Source organism: Tamandua tetradactyla, chromosome 12 (assembly GCF_023851605.1).
Source record: "Tamandua tetradactyla isolate mTamTet1 chromosome 12, mTamTet1.pri, whole genome shotgun sequence".
Taxonomy (NCBI): Eukaryota; Metazoa; Chordata; class Mammalia; order Pilosa; family Myrmecophagidae; genus Tamandua; species Tamandua tetradactyla.
The window spans coordinates 58,138,567-58,157,773 of record NC_135338.1 but is presented as its reverse complement, the minus strand read 5'-3'; the positions used below and the strand labels follow the sequence as shown (position 1 = coordinate 58,157,773).

The 19,207-nt window shown below is 33.2% G+C and overlaps 1 protein-coding gene across 8 annotated transcripts in view; it reads right to left on the bottom strand.

Annotated features, from left to right (window-relative positions):
• Positions 1–4,052: 4,052 nt before the first annotated feature.
• Positions 4,053–19,207, bottom strand: part of VRK1 (VRK serine/threonine kinase 1) — a 115,178-nt gene continuing 100,023 nt past the window's right edge. For 7 of the 8 annotated variants that reach the window (XM_077123486.1, XM_077123493.1, XM_077123492.1 and 4 more), the window contains 2 exons: positions 9,632–9,725; positions 4,053–4,274 (listed from right to left, as the gene is read on the bottom strand). In XM_077123486.1, the coding sequence (XP_076979601.1) occupies positions 4,243–4,274; positions 9,632–9,725 (126 nt within the window). In that variant the 3' untranslated portion in view covers positions 4,053–4,242. The remainder of the gene's footprint in view (positions 4,275–9,631; positions 9,726–19,207) is intronic. The other variant, XM_077123491.1, reaches the window with a different exon arrangement.

Here is a 19,207-nt window from a genome sequence, read left to right as displayed (position 1 = left end):
TAAAACTGTAATTGGCTCAGTGCAAAATAACTACAATCTACAGAAATTCAGGAATACTATTAAGCTGCAAAATATTACTGCCATACTGTAAGAAAATTCACCATTATATGAAAGATATAGCCACAGTGAAGTGGAAACAGTAAGCATTTTACTTGCAAAATAATATCAAAGTGATAAAGAGAGTTGCCAAAACCACCTGGTCAGAAGTATATAAGTAAAGAAAAGCTAATGTTAAACATGTATGTGACTATATTTATATCAAGACTGTTTACAATATTAATTCTTCAATGTTTAACTTTTTGTACTCGATCAGTAAAGTTTAAGTAACGAGAGGCATGTAGAATAACGTGTAGAATTTAAATAACTTTGAAATTTTACCTGTATAATTGCTATAAATCAACTATGAAAAATTATGTAGGCATCAATTAGGAATAAAAAAATAACAGACAAAAAGTTTGGATTTTGGAGTGGTGATGGCATATAAGTGGATTTTTTCTTTCATTCTGATTTGTTAATGTATTTGGGAAATAAATAATAATCAACAAGCAAAGCAGCATTAATTAAATCAGTGTGGTGCTGGTCTAAGAACAGATAGATCAGTGAACTCAAACAGATAGTCCAGAAGCAGACTCTGCTATAAGAACTTAATATGCAATAAAGGAGGGATCATAAACTGAAGGTGGGAGGGTGGGGAAGACAACTTATTTAACAAATGATATTGGAGCTCTTGGTTAGTTATTGGGAAAAGAATCCCTTGTGATATTCATGCCATATGTACCAAAATAAATTCTACATAGATTAAAACCTTAGAAACATTAAAAAGAAAAAAAACCTAGAAAAAGCCATGGCAAATATTTCTGATTTCTGAGTGGAAATATTAAAAGTAAACAGTGGCAGGGCAGGCCACAGTGGTTCAGCAGACAGAGTTCTCGCCTGCTGTGTTGGAGACCCAGGTTCGATTCCCAGTGCCTGCTTATGCAAAAAAAAAAAAAAAAAAGTAAACAGTGACAGAAACTATAATAGAAAAGACCAATTAGCTTAAAATCACAAAAATTAAGCTTCATAAAAATGAAAAATTTATGACCTACAAACAATAAATAGGAAAAAGTCAGCAAGGTCATTAATGTGTAAACGGTACATACAAACACAACAAAGAGAAAATAAAATAATCAATAATAACAAATTAATAAACAAATAAAATGATGTTCAGGTACAATAGCAATTAAAAAATTTACCTTATTATAGATTTTTAAAAACTAATACCCAAGGATGACAAAAATGTAGGATGGGCAAAATGTTAACTAATACATTTTTGCAATGCAACTTGATAATATATACCAAATCCATTTTCCTAGTCTTTAACCCAGTAATTACCTCTTTGAAAATCTAGAGAAATATTCATACATGTGGATACCTTTCGGCTCAACTCTGTTCAAAAGTATTGTTTATAATATCCCAATACTAGAAATAAATGAATGACCAATATTAGGAAAATGATCATATATCCATAAGAAAAAACATTATGGAAACATAAAAATTATATTCATCAAGAATCTGTAATAACATTGGAAAGTATAGTTAATGTTAGCTTTAAAGAGCAGAATATTAAATTTTATATAAAGTACAACTATTTAAAGGTAACAATGCATAGAAAAGACTGGAAGAAAACGTGTCAAAATATTAGCAGTGGTTGCTTGTGGGCAGTAATATTATGGCTGGCTTTTCTTTTGACACTTTTGTGTCAAAAATTTTCTACAATCACCATGCATTATTAATACACCTTGATAATCAGAATAGAGCATAAAAATAAAATTCTAAAGGGTAAACAAGTACATAACACTCAACTATATATTCAGATATACATGCTCAGACATAAGAAATTTATGTCTATTTCCATCACTAACCTATTGCTATGCAACTTGGGTTTTTACACGTATATTTACTCTAGTAAACCAAAGAAATATTAAGATTTTATAGCTCTGGCCTATTAGTATTTTATTTGTCTTAAGAGATCACAATTGAACAATACCAAGAAACTATTTTACTTAGGGCTTAGTCGGTTACCAAAAATTAATCAATTGCTCTCTAGAAAATTTAAAGCACATATAAGCTCCTATTGTAGGAGCAGACATGAGCCTGGCACAGGTATTGATCCTCAACAGACTGAAATACCTTACATCACTACAGACCAAAGAAAATGACAGAAAAGACAAGACAAAATTATGCCAAAAATACATGATTGAAATATAAGTTGAATTGTGAAGGGGAAACAAAGACTATCAAATCTACGCAATACACAGATTGGAACAAAAACAAAAGCAATGTTAAGATAAAAATAATAATATAGATCTGAAAAAGGCAAGGGAGAAAAGTGCAACTCAGAATGTCAAGGAAGTCATTTAAGCATTTTAAAAAAACATAAAGGTTGTAGGAAAAAAAAACAGTGTAAGGTAGGGAGTAAGAAGCTAGCAGAACAAGGAACATAGCTGATGAATCAAACTGGCTACTATGGCTAGTGGTTTTCATTAATTTCTGCAGCCCCATCAATATAGTAAAATTTTAGAAAATGCCAGCACTTGTTACAAACAATATGTGAGGAAATATTTGTTTTCTTAATATTTAACCAACAGCTTTTGCTATGTTTTTGTTTTTAGAAAAATATAAAAGGCTAAGGCATATACACAAAAACATACCACACACATTTTATCCTATTTTAAGCATCATGTGTTTGTAACAGAACCTGAGAGATGGTTTAGGTGTTGCAAATAAACTTGAGACCATAACACTGATGAGTATTAAAATCCAACATACAACAGAAAACAGGAGGAATCCCTGCCCAAAATCCATTCTCTATTCTATGAAGGCACAGTTCTAGAACTTCAAGAGGCATTTAAAAGATTAACCATCAAGGGAGAATCTGCACACCTATTTTGCATTTTTCAATATCTGTCCACTGCAGTGATAAATGCTTTCATATAACAATTAAATATCCATATCAGAGTCAGAAATTACCAGTCTTTGCATTGGCTCAGTGTTTCTCAAATTTACAACCCTGATGATTTTTAGTATTTCCACATTCTGAGTATACTTATTTACTTAAAATTTTTTTTCAAATCAACCCACTTTCTAAAAACTGAAATAGCTACTTTAGGCTTGTCCCAAGTCATAGAGAAATCACCAGTTTAATGTGCTAGTTGTATTATGAATATGCATTGACATACTTAAGTATTAAAATAATTTTGTCTCAATACACTACCTAAAAACACTGTATATGTACCACCCTTTAGGAAATACTATAGCCCAATTCCAAATTCTCTAACAAAGTACATTTTAAGGAACATTATCTTAAAATAGTTTCAAAAATACCTTAAAATGAAAAGCTTTTGTTTCCAAGACAACTAAAAAAAAATTCCATACCTTAACATTTCTAATCACGAAAATTCTAAAAGTGCTTGGTTTACCATGCACATATTATATGCTATAAAAAATAAACCCCCTAAAAATAATCTCCTGTGAATGGTAAACAGGTTATAGATATCTAGTTCAAAAGATTTCCTAAAGGAAGTCAGTCTTTATATAAAATTTTTTCTCATGCCACCACTTGATATTTCATCATCTATTTTGTCGTGCAGCTTGCATATTTACATAATTCTTCTGTTATTTAACTTTCCGAATGTGTGTATTTTATCTCCAACAGATATATTTACTCTACTTTTACTTTCATATTTCTTCCCCTTCTTTGTTCTTCCCATTTTATATTGCAGGTACTTAATAAATGCTTGTGGAACTGAACAAAATCAATATGACCAAAACCTTACTGCCACAACAAATTGTGTATTTTAATCAAGCATAAGTGACCTTTATTTTAAGTTTTGTATTTCCTTAAAAGTGAAGACTTTGTCAAACATTTTTATCCACTCTGGGAAAGGTACAATTAGAAAAGTGCACTGCATATAATTTTTTTTATCTGTAATCCAAAACCTCAAACACATAAAGCATGAGATAGCTTGAAAGAGTTTAACCTGAGGATTTGGAGATTTTATAAATTAGACTTTAATAACTGTGCAAAGCATTTATTTTAATAAAAAAAGTTTACAAATGTTTTTTAATGACATCGGTATCTAATTTTCTATCCCCCAACCCACCAGGACTCACATGAAAAAAAAAAAACACCTAAAGTAGAATAGGAGAAAAAAGCCAAATGGAAAGAAAGAAAAGAAAAACTGGTTCACAGGATTTGATTTACTTCTGAATTTTCTTTCTGGTTCTTGCACCTTCAGGGGAAAAAAAAAATCTAATTATTAATCATAATTTTACAAAAGCGAAAACTGAACAGAAATATAAATACTTACATGTATATATATATATTACCATTAATATTTAAAAATCTAATTTTACTATGATGTTTGTGAAGATGAAATTTGTACACAAAGTTATAACTGTTAATATTCTAAAAATCTTGGGAAATTCTGTTAACTTCAGTATATCAAAAAATATGCTAACAAAGTTTACCTTGTAGTCTTAAAAGTGATATCAGAATTCTTATACTGGGAATATATAACCAATTTACACTGGTATTGAAATATTTTTATTGTAAATTTTACAAAATTTTTATTGTAAAATTTAAAACACTGCTTTCATTCTTTTGGGGAAAGAGATGAGGTTATGCATATTATGAAAAGCAAGATATTTTATTCCAAATGTGTTGCTTTTTAAAGCCTGCTATCTATCCACCTTAGGCAGGGGAGCACTGGGCTGTCCCAAAATGGAGAATCTTTTCCATTAGGAATTAAATGAATCCCAATTGAGAAGTCTTTTGGAAAAGCACCACATTTGACATTGCACCACATTTGACATTGGTAGAAATGTCAGTTCCTATGACAGTTCCTACTCAACTATTCCTGGGTTGGAATGTCAGTGATTTCCTACTGGGGACATGGGAAGTCTGCCTCACAACGAACGAGACCTTTTCCCACTACCACCCCCACTCCACCTCCAACTCGAGTGCTCCCCCACAAGTCAGTAGAGAGTCAGAACGATAAGCTTATGACTGATCAAAACTGCCTATTGCTTGCAAATGAAGTGTGCCCCAGTTCTTTCCCACCACCTCATGCTCCACTCTGCTTGCAGAGAGCAAGTAGTATAGAGAGAGGGACAGCACAGTCACCAAATTAACTAACCAATGCACCAAACAACAAAGAGATCAATACTTTGTTTCTGAAAAGTACAAAACATTCTTTGAATCTAGAACAAAATATCTACCACACATGTCTAATGAACAGTTGCTACAGGTTTTCTAATTACAGGCTTGTATAGATTTTTAATTGGAAGATCAGTTTAAAAATTAGCATTTTTCATTTTTCCAAGTTCTAGTTTCTATTCAATTGCATACAGTTCAATTACATCAAACTTCAAACTTGTATGTTTATTCCACTCATAATGTACAGCCTACACAATGGTTGGATTAAATTTTTGAGTTTTTTTCTTCAAGTTTGGTGATATAGCCCTTTATTTAAACATAGCCCATGCCAGTTTTGTAATTTTTTATTTCAAGAATTCTGAAATTCGGCGGGCCACGGTAGCTCAGCAGGCAAGAATGCTTGCCTGCCATGCCAGAGGACCCGGGTTCGATTCCTGGTGCCTGCACACGTAAAAAAAAAAAAATGCAGCCAAAAGAATAAAATACTTAAAAAAAAAAAGAATTCTGAAATTAGTTTCGTATAGAGAACTGAAAATGCTGTGATCATCTGAGCCAAGCAAACGGGATATCACAAAAACCAGTAAATAATCCACACTACAGTAAGTTTCCCTTTATTGAATCCCTGTAAGATTCAATACATTTTGAATCTATATCTACATTACAAAGAGCATTCAAGTAACAATGATTATAAATACATTTAAATAGTACTATTCTCACTACTGTCCAAATTTGACATTTTACTGCTTATCCCCTTCAACCTTGATGTTAAACTTTCTCACTGCAACTAAAAATGCTATCAACATCTAGAATTTATTATGCAATCTGTATGCGGCAACTTGAAGATTTTGCTACATGTATCAATTCAGTATTTTCCCTAGTAATTAATTCTGATTATTGCAGAAAAAACCCTATTTCTGTAATGCAGTAAAATTAGTAAAAAACTAATGTATAAAATTTAGCACTTGGAAAATAAAACACAAAAATTTAGGATAGTATTTTATAATTTTGTAACCCAAGAGGAAAAAAAAAAGTGGAAAATTTCCTTGTAGGGTCTTAAAATAAAAAATCTTATTTTGACCAGTCCATAGATATTCAAGAGGTAAATATAAGTTATGCCTTCCTCAAAATGCAAGGTACTTCAAAAATAACACCAACAAGAGTAGGTTCTGTTTTATGAACAGTAGGGACAAAGCATATTAGCCATCAATATCATGGCTACATTAACTTCATTTTTAGTACAAGTATGAAATATTGGCATGGTTTTGAAATGCCAGAATACACATGGTTTTTAAAGGCTTATCATTTTGTAGGATGAAAATTAAGTTGCAGCAAATAACCAAATTTTCTCAATTGGTAAAAATTATGCCTTGAAGGATTAGAGGCCTCTGTTCTTCTTGAAAACCACCCTGTCACCCCCTCTCTTTCTTTGAGAAAACCTACACAATACACATTTTGAAAGCTTTCAGAATGTGTTCTTACACAATGGACCCCCAACTATTCAAAATGAGTTTAGGTGTATCAAGAAAATTATACACGTTTTTTAAAATGGTCTAAATAGATATTAAAGGAGAGTTGCTCCCATTTTGCTAGGCACAGCATTCTGAAAGATCACACAGTGAGAAAAATCTCTTACCATATTGTAAACCATAAATTGTGTTTGAAAATAAAATTGTTAATGAAGAAACTGACATTTCTAAAACTGCTGTTAAAGGTAACCATTCCTGAAACACGTTTATGACACAAAATCTTAAAGCCCTAAACACAGAATTCACTGAATTGCATTATGTATTTCTTAAAAATAAAAAAAATAAATAGTAATGTGCCTTCTCCTTCAAGTTATTTTAACCTGATGAATACAAATAGACATTTTCTTGAACACTTGGCTTTTTATTCTTCTTCTTCTTCTTTTTTTTAACCTAGAAGCAATAATATTTTACCATTCTCTCATTCATGAATATTTACATAGTATAATACCTCAACTGACTTTACACTTTAGGGAAAAAAACACAATTAAATTGCTTAAAATTACATTTAAGTAAAGCAATTCAGAATTTATATGAGTATAAGAAAATGTGATTAATCTTTGTCTTCTTAAAAAGGTATGTGAAAAAAAAATCAGAATTGCTGTCCTTAACTCATCTATGGATCTACTCCCTGTTTTGTCATTAACAAAATAAATAAAATACCAATATATTCTCTTTTAGAAAGAACCATCAGTACCAGGATCTTCCATTAAAAATGTAGAGATATAAACATTTTTCAAAAGTATAGCATCATTTAAAATTTATGCATCAAATCAAATGTCTTTGTTGCTCATTAAGCAAAGTTCAAATAACAGATGATCATCAGGCAGTCAAAAAGAAGTATGTGTCATCCCCACGCACAGCTGTGGACTCACTTTAGACTTAAAGGTATCACTTTTGTTATAACAACGTAGGCCTGTCCTAAACTAAAATTACTGGTTTTAAAATGTAAGGGATTTTTTAAAAGATACACTATTACTCTATCTTCATAAATACTCCTTAATTTTGCTCCCAGTCACTGTCATAGCTGCTGCTGCTAGCCTCTGGCTGAGGAATGCTTCGATGAATTGATCCTTGGGACTCCTCACTTCCTAATAACAAAATGAACAAGACAGTGGGGGAAGGAAAAAAAAGAAAACAGCAGCGAATGGATGATGGTAGCAGAAAAGAAAACAGGACTACTTCAAACCCTTTAGCCTCCAGACTGTAGTTATATACTCCCTCTTCAGACAGCTTTAGTGTTCTCTTGGGTAAATTCAGATAAACCTAAGGATGTTCTATCCATAATATATATAAAGAAAATGTTAATAAAATTAGACTGCATATGATTCTCTTTGAAAGTTGCATTTTGCTTTCCACAAGCATCCACCAGTGCCACTGTTAAACAGAAGTTAAAAAAAAAAAAATCAATGGAATGCCTCAGTAGGACACTTATGCTTCAGTGCAAATTTACCAAAATTAAGCCTTTTCTGTTAGGAATCAAGAAAAATCTCAAGACCAACAAAATAACAAACAAAAGACAAATAGGAAGAAAACCTTTTTTTTTTTAAATGATGATTGTAGCACATTATTGTGAGTGTGAGTGTAATCTAACATCACTGAAATATGTATGTGAATGTGGATGAAAAGGGAAGTTATGGGTCATGTAAGTCATTAAAAGGAAAGCTAGAGGACAGAACATGGGACTGTATAACACAGTGAACCCTGCTGTGGACAATGGCTGTGGTTAATAGTACAAATATAAGAATATTTTCTTTCATGAACTAGAACAAATATACATCATTATAAGGTGTTAATAATAAGGTGGTAAATGGGAGCATATAAATGTAATGCAAACTATGGTCTATAGTTAACAGTAATATTTTAATACTCTTTCATCAATTGTATCAAAGGTACCCACAAATACTAAGTGTCAATAATAGGGTGGTATAAGGGGCATGGGCTTTTTCTTTTTGGAGAAAAAGAACATGAAAATGTTCTAAAATTGACGGTGGTGATGAATGCTCAACTCTGTGATTACACTGAGAGCCACTGATTGTATACTTTCGATGGATTGTATGGTGTGTAAATATATCTCAATAAAACTGCTTATTAAAAAAATGGTATTGTAGCCAATACTGAGTCAAATAAATCATCTCTTACGAAACTTGGAACACATTTTTCTTTTTTTGAGCCAACTATAGGTATGTCTCCAAGTTACAGGCTGGCCATTTATTAAACATACCAGACCAAAGCCACCCCAGTTTTGCCCTTTGCAGATTTGCCTTTGCTAATGTCATTTCTGGAACTACTCCATAATGGAAAGTTCCTTCAGAGTCAGTTTATGAGCCATCTAAGAAAACAAATCCAATGACTTTATACCTTGCTTTTTTGCTTCAAGAGCTTTGCAAAGTGATGATTCAATGTTTTAATTCCTTGCCTCCCAATTTGTTGAGAGAAGAGTTGGCAGACTTTATAGGAAACATTCGGGCAACTCAGACAGGTAGAATTTGGTAGCTGCAATAAACCCAAGCACTCATCACATGACTCCTGAAATATACTATCATCTCTGGAGTTATGGAACAGTATGAAGAAGTGGAAAGATATTGGTTTAATAGTTCAGAGTTCTAGTCTCTATCTCTAATGTTTTCACAACAATTCTGTCACTCAAATACTCAGTGTCTCAAGCTCCAAATCTGAAAAATGCTAGTACTTTCCTGTCCCAAAATCATGATTATGTGAAAGCAAATAAGATGATGTGTGTACAAGACATTATGGTACATACTATAGAAGCGTATGATCTTCTTATATGATACATTATTATAAAATAAGAATGTTGACCTAAATACTTAATTCCTTATCTAGTCGTAAGAAAAGAAAATTGGTGTTTATATATATGAAAGAAGTTGAGCAAGACTGTTCAACTTACGGGTTTGTATGGCTGAATCTTCTTTCTTTATATTTGAGCATTCCATGTCTTCAACAATAGATGCTGTGCTTTCCTCAATTTCTTTCTTTCGCTTCTTACATACCAAGAAAAAAATAAGAAAGATGTGGTCTAATGGTCAAATAAGTAAATATAAAAACTTACCATGGATTAGTATAGATACACATGAATGTATGTTTGTATGCATGTGTCAAAACGTACAGGAAGAATATACACAACTTCAGGATAGTGGTTACCCAAATGGAAGGGATGAGAGGTGGGAAGAAAACAGGATTAAAGGAACTTTCAACTATACATTTAGTCTGGTTGGTGGGCATATGGATTTGTTAACATCAATCTCCAACTTTTTATGTTTTAAATCATTCATCATTGAAAGCCATGTCTTAACCATCAGAGTCTCTCTGATCCTATAAATATTCTTGTTGAAGCCAAATTTTTTACAAGCTTGATTATACTACTCACGCCAGTGATGACCTATTCTCATTTCACAGTGGGAGTGGTGGTGGTGAATGGTTGATGATCTACTTGCTGAAGGAGAAAAATGTGTGCCTCACCTTGTACGTTATAGGACATCAATGGCTGTACCACTCAACATTGGTGCTGAAAAATCTATTCATGAAGCAATAAATAGTAAACTTTTGATAAATGTTTCTCTCTTGGTACACTTTTTATTAAAAGTTTAGTAAAATAAGAGGGCTTTAAATCATACTGTGAATGAATAATCTTAAAAGTACATAGCTGTCTTAAAACTTCAAAATTGATTTTCCACCATTTTTTAGGTCTTTCCTATTTTCAATTTATTTCTCTAGTTGTTACTCAAGAGTTAGTGCTTATATTGTCACATCCATTCGTCCCAAATGCTCATTCAACTTCTTTTTATTATTTTCTATCACTAAAAACATTTTCTAACTACTTCAGTGTTATATAAAAAGTTTAAAAATTACTCAACATCCTATACTAGGTATTATTATAAAGGTACATAAACATAAAACAGTACTTTTGGTATACCTTTATACCATGTAATCTCAAATTTAAATGTGTTAAAATACAAAACTGCATGCTCAAAACCATTCTAGGTTACCTAAAATAAATTTGTCTTCAAGAAATCATCTGATATGTCCCAAATTTCAAATTCACGATGCAACAGAATGTCCTCATTTATATTTTCTAACAATTACTATTAAGTTAATATTTATCTAAGAATTTTCTTTGCTTCAGGCCATTTTTTGTATAGCTATAAAAGAGTATATAGAATACCTGCTGACAGCACACTGTTCTTTCTCCTAATGGCAACCATGGGTTCTGTTCCAACTACATGGGAAAGCTGAACTTTATTCAAGCCACATTATCTTAAAACCTCCAAATGGTCAGAACTGTTATTATCTATGTATTGCAATTAATCCCACTGCTTCAAAATATTCTTAAGGTGGCTGGGAAAAGATTAGAACCCAGAGAGATATCTACCTGTTCCTAAAGAAAATGCTTCCCATATACAAAAAACAACTTGACTAAACCTAAAGTAACTTTAAAAGGCATCATTTAGTAAGTTTGTATATGAAGGTATTGCTTCTCGAAAATAGCTGTAAGAGTGGCTGCAACTTCATATAAACTGATGAGAAAAGGGGAGAGTGCCTTACATCTTTCTTTTCCAAAGTGTTGCTTCATGATTACCATCTAAACCCTGCTGGGCTGAACAGATTGGTTCGATAATTACATACAATAACTGCAGTGGGCAGGTAACCCTCAGCTGGCACAGGGCAGCTCCCCTGTGAGAACTTCCATATGCAAACTGCACTGATGGAGTGCATTAGGTACATCTTTCCTGCCGGTGCACAGGCCTGATTAACGCCAGCCAAGACTCCAAGGTTAGCATGTCAGCAGATTTGTGATGCATTAGGCAGGAATAAACACAGACACTTTTGTTCGTTCGGACCAAAATTGAGGAGGAATATTTCAGTACTGTATTGCTTTCCATACAGGAAAAATATATTTTCCAGTTTTAGGAGGGCAGATTTTTAAATGTTTATGATAAAGGAAGCTATCCAATACATTCTACCCAAGAATCTAGTGCATTCATCTTGTTTTCAAGCTTATTTAATAAAAAGGAGCTTTCTTCATCTTCATGCAGGTGAATTACATACCAATGAAAATCAGACAGTATTCAACCAACAAAAGAAACACCTGTGTTTTAAGCAGCATGTATTAGGTAAAGCACTGAATTGCATTAATCCACACTTCAGCGGCTATTTCACCTGCTCAACTTTTCTGACAATGTATGTAATTTGAACAGAAAGGACCAATGGTCTCCAGGTCAAAATCAGTTAAAAAAAAAACACCTTCAAATTTAACAATATCTCAGTTTTCTACTTATTTTATAAGCCAATTAGTAAAATTCCAAATAATTTGTACCAGCTTCTTTTTCCTGAAGATCTTCAAGAGTTTCATTTTGTTATTTGTCAATACAGTTAGGCTCCAGATAGTGAATGTTTTGGTTACCTTTGAGCAGAAAAACGGCTTCAAAGAGTGACTAGGTTAATCTCGGCTTTTGTCACATTCCATACCAAGTCTCACAGGTGCCTTTATTTATGCTTATAAATGAAACCGAAATATTGTACAATACACAAGGATAACTTGGAGAATAAACTTAAAAGTAGTTTTCTTTTAATTCAGCACTGCAAAAATATCTTCAAAAAAAGTAGAATTGAGGATTATTTTAAAGGGTATAAGAGTATAAATTGCATATTATATTTTTGAAATATTCAGTCTAAAATTTAGTTAATTAGCAGCTTCTCACTTCCAATTTAGAAAAAGGAAGGAAGACAAATCAGCTAGCTGCATTTGGATGGGTAATTTACTAATAGCCTAAACAAGATGAAGACCTGCTTTCTTGATGGAAAATAGAATAAAAATCTTCAGAGGCAAAAACTGAAGACTATTTCTTTGCATTACAAGTTAAGCACCGAAAGATTAGCTTTATTTGCTTTCAGCAGCCTCTAAGAAATGCCAGTCAGATTTATGGCTAGATCCAAAGAAGAAGCATATTAAGGCATTTGTTGTTGGGTGTTTTTCTTTTCCTTATTACAGAGACTTAGAACAATACACCCTAAAGTATTTAAATGTTTGGTATTGAACATGTGTCAAAGAACAAAAAACTCTAAATATAAATATGTGAACTGAATTATTGAACTTCATTTTATTTATTTGATTAAGCTTCCTTGAAATCCATGCTAATGTATACAATTTACAAATTACTATTATATTTCTTGATAGTATTAAAAATTATCTGTATGGAGCATATCTTTTATTAAGGTAAGGTAAATGCATCTATTATATCACCACATAAGCAAAACCATTGGATTTAATTAAAATCCACTTTAAGACAGAAAAAAATGAAGTTGGGGGACAGAAAAAAGCCAAAGAGTATTTGCTAAGTGTGTCTCAGCTGGTGGCAGAGAGAAGACAAGAACTCAGAGCTTCATATTCTTATTCAGTTTCCTCTCCACAAAACTATGTTGCCTATGTGGCTTTTCAGTATGAAGTAGCAAGTTTCTTTCTATTTTTTTTTTTCAATGTATTCTCTTCTAAAGAGTTATAATGCACATATTTGTGCATTTGGCTTAAACTATTTCTACCGCTATTTCTCTCCTATCTCTCCTTTCTGAAAGAAACTATGGCTTACTCATTTTCCTAACTCTTGCTGAGCTTAGCACAGTATTTGATATGCAAATATCTATGGAATTGCACCTGTAAAACAACAATTATTATAGTAATAAACAGATGATTTTATATGTCACCCCAAGTCCCTCAAAAATTGTATAATATTTAAATGGACATTAAGTAAGTACAGATATGTTTGGGGAAAGGCAGAAAAAAGTCAGAGAGACATAACTGAAGGAGAAAAGAAAAAAAATGGGAAGTGGGTTATGTAAACTAAAACTTAGGAGGACAGAAAAAAATTGAAGAATAATCTAAAAATATTCTGCTAGAATATATTAAACTGATTTATTCTCTTATAAGAATTTTGGTGATGATGGTATAATAAGAATACTGAATAATGCATTTCCTTCCACAAGAGAACTGACCTCCATCTTAAAAGAGGTGATCACACCTGTATTCACTAAGCATCTAGTATGTGCTATTGAAGACTTTGTTTTCAAGATAAAAAACTAGACTATGTAAGAGACTAAAGCAAAAGAAAACCTTCAGCTTTTATAAAATCATTACCACACATGTTTAATTTCTAAACCTGTTTGCTTTATGTAAACCTGTAAGTTGAATACTCAAGAAATACTTTTAGACTTCGGTAAATGAGTCTTCTTAAATATGTGACTTAGAAAAAGCAAAAAACAATAGCCAGAACCTGCAATTTTGTTTTTTCCCCATCTGGCAAGAAGTCTGGAGAAAGAATGCAAAAAATTAAAATCATTCAGGACTAATTATCTTAAACAATAAACAGAAATTTATCAGAACAGATGACAAAAAAGAAAATAAATACACATTTATTTATTTGTCATGGAGAAGAGATCCCAACGACTTCTCTCTTTGTGGAATAACTGAAGAAGGCCCCAAATCTATGGATTTCACCAAATTTTTGCCTCTTCTGGCTAGGGAAAGAATGGGAACAACTGCTAGGGAATGGCAGATAATTTGGCAGACAGCCCCGACTGTGCCGTGGCCTACCAGATCCTCCCTAAAACCTGCCCCCTTTAGGCAACAGAAAATCAATTAACAATAGTGAGCCCTCAAATCCAAGCTATGAGAGGAAAAAAGTCTCATGAGATGGAAAAGGAGTCAAAAGGAAAGTCAAGGATTCACAAATTCAGTAATCTGGTAAATCCAGATAAAGTTCTCCCTATTCAATATGAATAAAATTAAGAGAAACAGCATACCAACAAAGCTAAAATGCTAGGAGACAAAAAGAAAAAAATGAAAAAGAGGATCAGAGCATGCAAAAGACATCTGAAGAATCCACTGTGGAAGAAAATATAGTCCTTCCCCCAAAAGGAAATTTTATAAAATGCATTGGAGACATAAAAAAAAGATTAAAAATTTAAGGTAATGAAAAACGATAAAAAAAAAAAACATAACTAGGAAACTGATAGCAAAAACAAACGGAACAGTAATCATTATACAATGTATAAATACATTAGAGTCAGCTAAAAACAGCAGATAGAGACAACAATTGTATGACATGAAGGAAAAGTTTGGGATAATCACAGATAATGCAAAGGAAACAGTAAGATAGTGCACATGGAAGTATAAACCTAGCAAAACATGTGCAGGAACTTTATACAGACAACCACAAATATGACTGAGATAAAGAACACTTCAATAAATGCAGGGATATACCATGTTCATGATATAGAAGAAAATACTGTACAGATATCAATGTTTTTTCCAAACCAACTGAGTCAATGCGATCTCAAAAATAATCTGAGAAGGATTTCTATGAGAAATAAACTGATTCTAAAATTGATATTCAAATTTAAAGTGCCAAGAGTAGCAAAAGCAATCTTAAAGAACACAGGTGGATGATTTACACAAATCAGATGTATCATATAAAGCCAGTACCTCAAACAGTGTAGCTTTTGCAAAGATCTAAGCAGGGGCATGGAACAGAACAAGGTATCCAGAAACAGATCCGCCCCCCGCCCCCCGCCCCTCTCATGTAGGCACCTGAGAGCCCTCTGCAATGCCATGAGGACATCAGGATCTTTAAATAAATGGTTTAGATCAACTAGATATCCACAAGGGGAGAAATAAATATTGACTCCACCAAGCTCAAATTAATTTGTTAAACTGTAGACCTAAATGTGAAAGATAAGATAAAGCTTCTTGAAAACAACATAAGAGAATATCTTGAGGTAGGCAAGATGTTCCTAAATAAAATACAAAAAGCACTAGTTAACCATAAACAAAAAGATTAAATATACAGACTTTATTAAAATTAAAAACTTTTGTCAAAAGATTCCATACAAAGAGAGTGAAAAGATAAACCACTGACTGGAAGACCACATGTCCAATACATACATTGAGTATACCTGAGGAACTCAACTCTGACAAACCAAAAGATAACGCAATTATTTTTTAAATGGGCAAGAAACTTGAAACACTTCACAAAGAGGATAATCAAGGCTGACAGGCATAGGCATATGAAAAGATGTTCAAAATGATTATTTTTCAAGGATGTGAGATTAAAACCATAAAGAAATATCTCTACACATTCACCAAAATAGGTCAAATCAAATATAGTACAATAACTAGTATCAGTGAGTAACTGCAACTCTCATAATATGCCAGTAGAAGCATCTACCGAGACAGTAGCTTTGGAAAATTGAACATATGCAGATCCTATGCTCTACCAATTCCACTCCTATGCATATACCCAGCATAAAATGAATATTTATATTCCCCCAAAAGACATTATAAGAATGTTCATAACAACATTATTCTCAATTGCCAAAAACTGGAAATAATTCAAATGCCCAACCATAGAAAACATGGTATACTCATATAATGGAATATCATACAGCAATGAAAACCAACAAACTTCTGCTACATGTAACAGCGAGAAATTCACAGACATACAAATGAATGACACAAAAGAATACATACTACATGATTCCATAACTACAAATTTCAAAAAAAAGTCAAAATTCATTTATGGTATTAGAAATCAAATACTGGTATTCTCAGTGAGTCCCTGATGACTGGGAGGGGTCAAGAGAGGTTTCTGGGGTTTTGGTAATGATCTGTCTCTTTTTTTTTTTTTTTTTTTTAAAGGAAAGACAGAGAGAAGGAAGGAAGGATAGAAGGAAGGAAGGAAGGAAGAAAGGGAAACATCTTTAAACATTTTCTTGTTTTATTGTATTTTGTTTTTTTGTTTTTGTTACATGGGCTGGGGCCGGGAATCGAACCGAGGTCCTCCGGCATAGCAGGCAAGCACTTTGCCCGCTGAGCCACCGCGGCCCGCCCTGTAATGATCTGTCTCTTGATGTGGGCAACATTTAAATGGATATGTCCACTTTGTAAAAGTTCTAACTCTACACCTATCTGAGCACTTGTGTCATATTCTCATTTAAAAATTTAGGAGGAAAAAAGTTACCTGACAAAATCCAGGCAAACTGAGGAGATTCAAAATGAAGAACCCAGTAATAATGCAGCTAAGGAATAAGGACTATTAGTAAGCACTGAATTCACCTGAATACACAACTATGGTCTAGTCACCATTTCTAGAAAACAGAAAGAAGTTTACCAACCTTAACAATGTAAGTTTATATAATTAAAATACAGTTTTTCTCTATTAGTGTATCATGTTAAAACAGCTAGATGGATTTGAATTTGGAGGGTATGTCTGGGGCACTCTGACCTAAACCATAGGCTATATAGTATAAATCCCCCACGATGTGAGATTGCCTCAAAGAGATAGGTCACTATCCTCCAGAGCAGTCCGCTGACTTCCAATAGGTCACCTCTACTCTTGTTCAACTTTCTGTACCACATTTCAGGCTGAATGGCAGCAGGGATATATTTAATAATGGTTGTAATCATTTTTCAGAAAAGCTCTGGAAAAGCCAACTAGCATAAAATAATTTTTTAAATATCGTAAGGTAAAGTCAGAGTGGAGAAAGAAGAGTATGTGCATACCTTTTACAGGGAGCAACAATATATACTGTCTAAAAATGAAAAAAAGAAAACATAATACACATATACAGATTACAGGGCCACAATCTAGGCTTGTTTAATGAATCTTCAGGTATGAGATTCAAGAGATTCCAATGAGCAACCCTTTTGTTAGCTTGAGGAGACAACCTTATCAAAACCCTAGAAGAAAATGGCTAACAGAGGTATTACTGTCCTTTTAATTTCCCAAACTCTTCCTGTAAAATTAAACTGTTCCTAACCCAGACAGTACAGGGAGAATTCTTTAAAGAAAGAACCACGTTATTGATCTTCATACCCAAGAGACTAACCAGATCAGGTACAAAAATAAGACTTTAACTGTTGAATGTTGATTTAAGAGTACACACTGAACTCAGACTGATGAAACTATACTGCCAGATTCTGATAAAAGTGTTTAGTTCTAACCAACAATGAGAATCTTTGGCTATTCATTTTGAATCTCCTCAGTTTGCCCGTTTTATGGACAGATTAATCCTTGGTCTCTCTCTCCTCCAACCTAATTGTCATCCCAAAATTCTGTGCTTTAAATAAAACTCTTCATTACTGGTCTGAAAATAACTGGAAAAATTCATATTTCACTCTAGTTTCCTAATATACTACAAAGACACTACCTGTAGTACAAGACTGTAATTGTATACAGTCAAGTACAGCTGGAAAAAAAGGTAGAGGGGTACACAGAAACCATGCTTCATTCCATGGTTGATCAATTCTTATAGATCTTACAATAATGAATATTTCTTCAGAACCTAAAGACAAACATGTATTGAACTGGTTAAATCTATCCCCAGAGTCTCATGGCCTGGAGATTCATTGAGTAGGTTTAGAGTGTGGGCCAGAGATTTGGTTTTTTGTTGTTGTTGTTTTTTTGCTTGTTTTTAACTTTTTTATTGTATAGCATAACATACACACAAAGCAAAGAAATAAAAAAGAAATTTCAAAGCACTATTCAACAAGCAGTTACAGGGTAGATCCCAGAGATTGTCATGGGCTACCATAAGATCCTCTCAGATTTTTCCTTTTAGCTGCTCCAGAATATAGGAGACTAGAAGACTTAAATATTTTTTTATCATCACAATCGACTTTTTTTTTTTGAAAAATAACATATATACAAAAAAGCAATAAATTTCAAAGAACTGTACCACAATTAGTTTAGAACATATTTCAGAGATTGACATGGATTACAATTCCACAATTTTAGGTTTTTGCTTCTAGCTGCTCTAAGATACTGGAGAATAAAAGAGATATCAATTTAATATTCAGCATTCATATTTATTTGTTAAGTCCTATCTTCTCTGTATAACTCCACCATCACCTTTGACCTTTCCATCATCGCTCTCTTTAGGGGTGTTTGGGCCATGGCCACTCTAACTTTTTCATGTTGAAAGGGTCTGTCACTAATATGGGGGAGGGAGATGGAACTATCTGATGTTATGGAGAGACTGAGCCCTCTAGGTTTCAGGACTTACCTGGTTCAGGGACCCATCTGGAGATTGTAGGTTTCTGGAAAGTTACTCTAGTGCGTGGAATCTTATATATTGCCCTAGGTGTTCTTTAGGATTGGCTGGCGTAGTCCTGGTTGTGGTTTGGCAGGTTATGATAGGTAGCAAGGTCTACCTGAAGCTTGCCTAAAAGCAACCTCCAGAGCAAACTCTCAATTCTATCTGAACTCTCTCTGCCAATGATACTTTATTAATCACACTTCTTTTCCCCCTTTTGGTCAGGATGGAATCGTTGATCTCACAGTGCCAGGGCCACATTCATCCCTGGGAGTCATCTCCCATGTCGCCAGGGAGACTTTCACACCTGGATGTCATGTGCCACATAGGGGGGAGGGTAATGATTTCACTTGCAGAGATGGGCTTAGAGAGAGTGAGG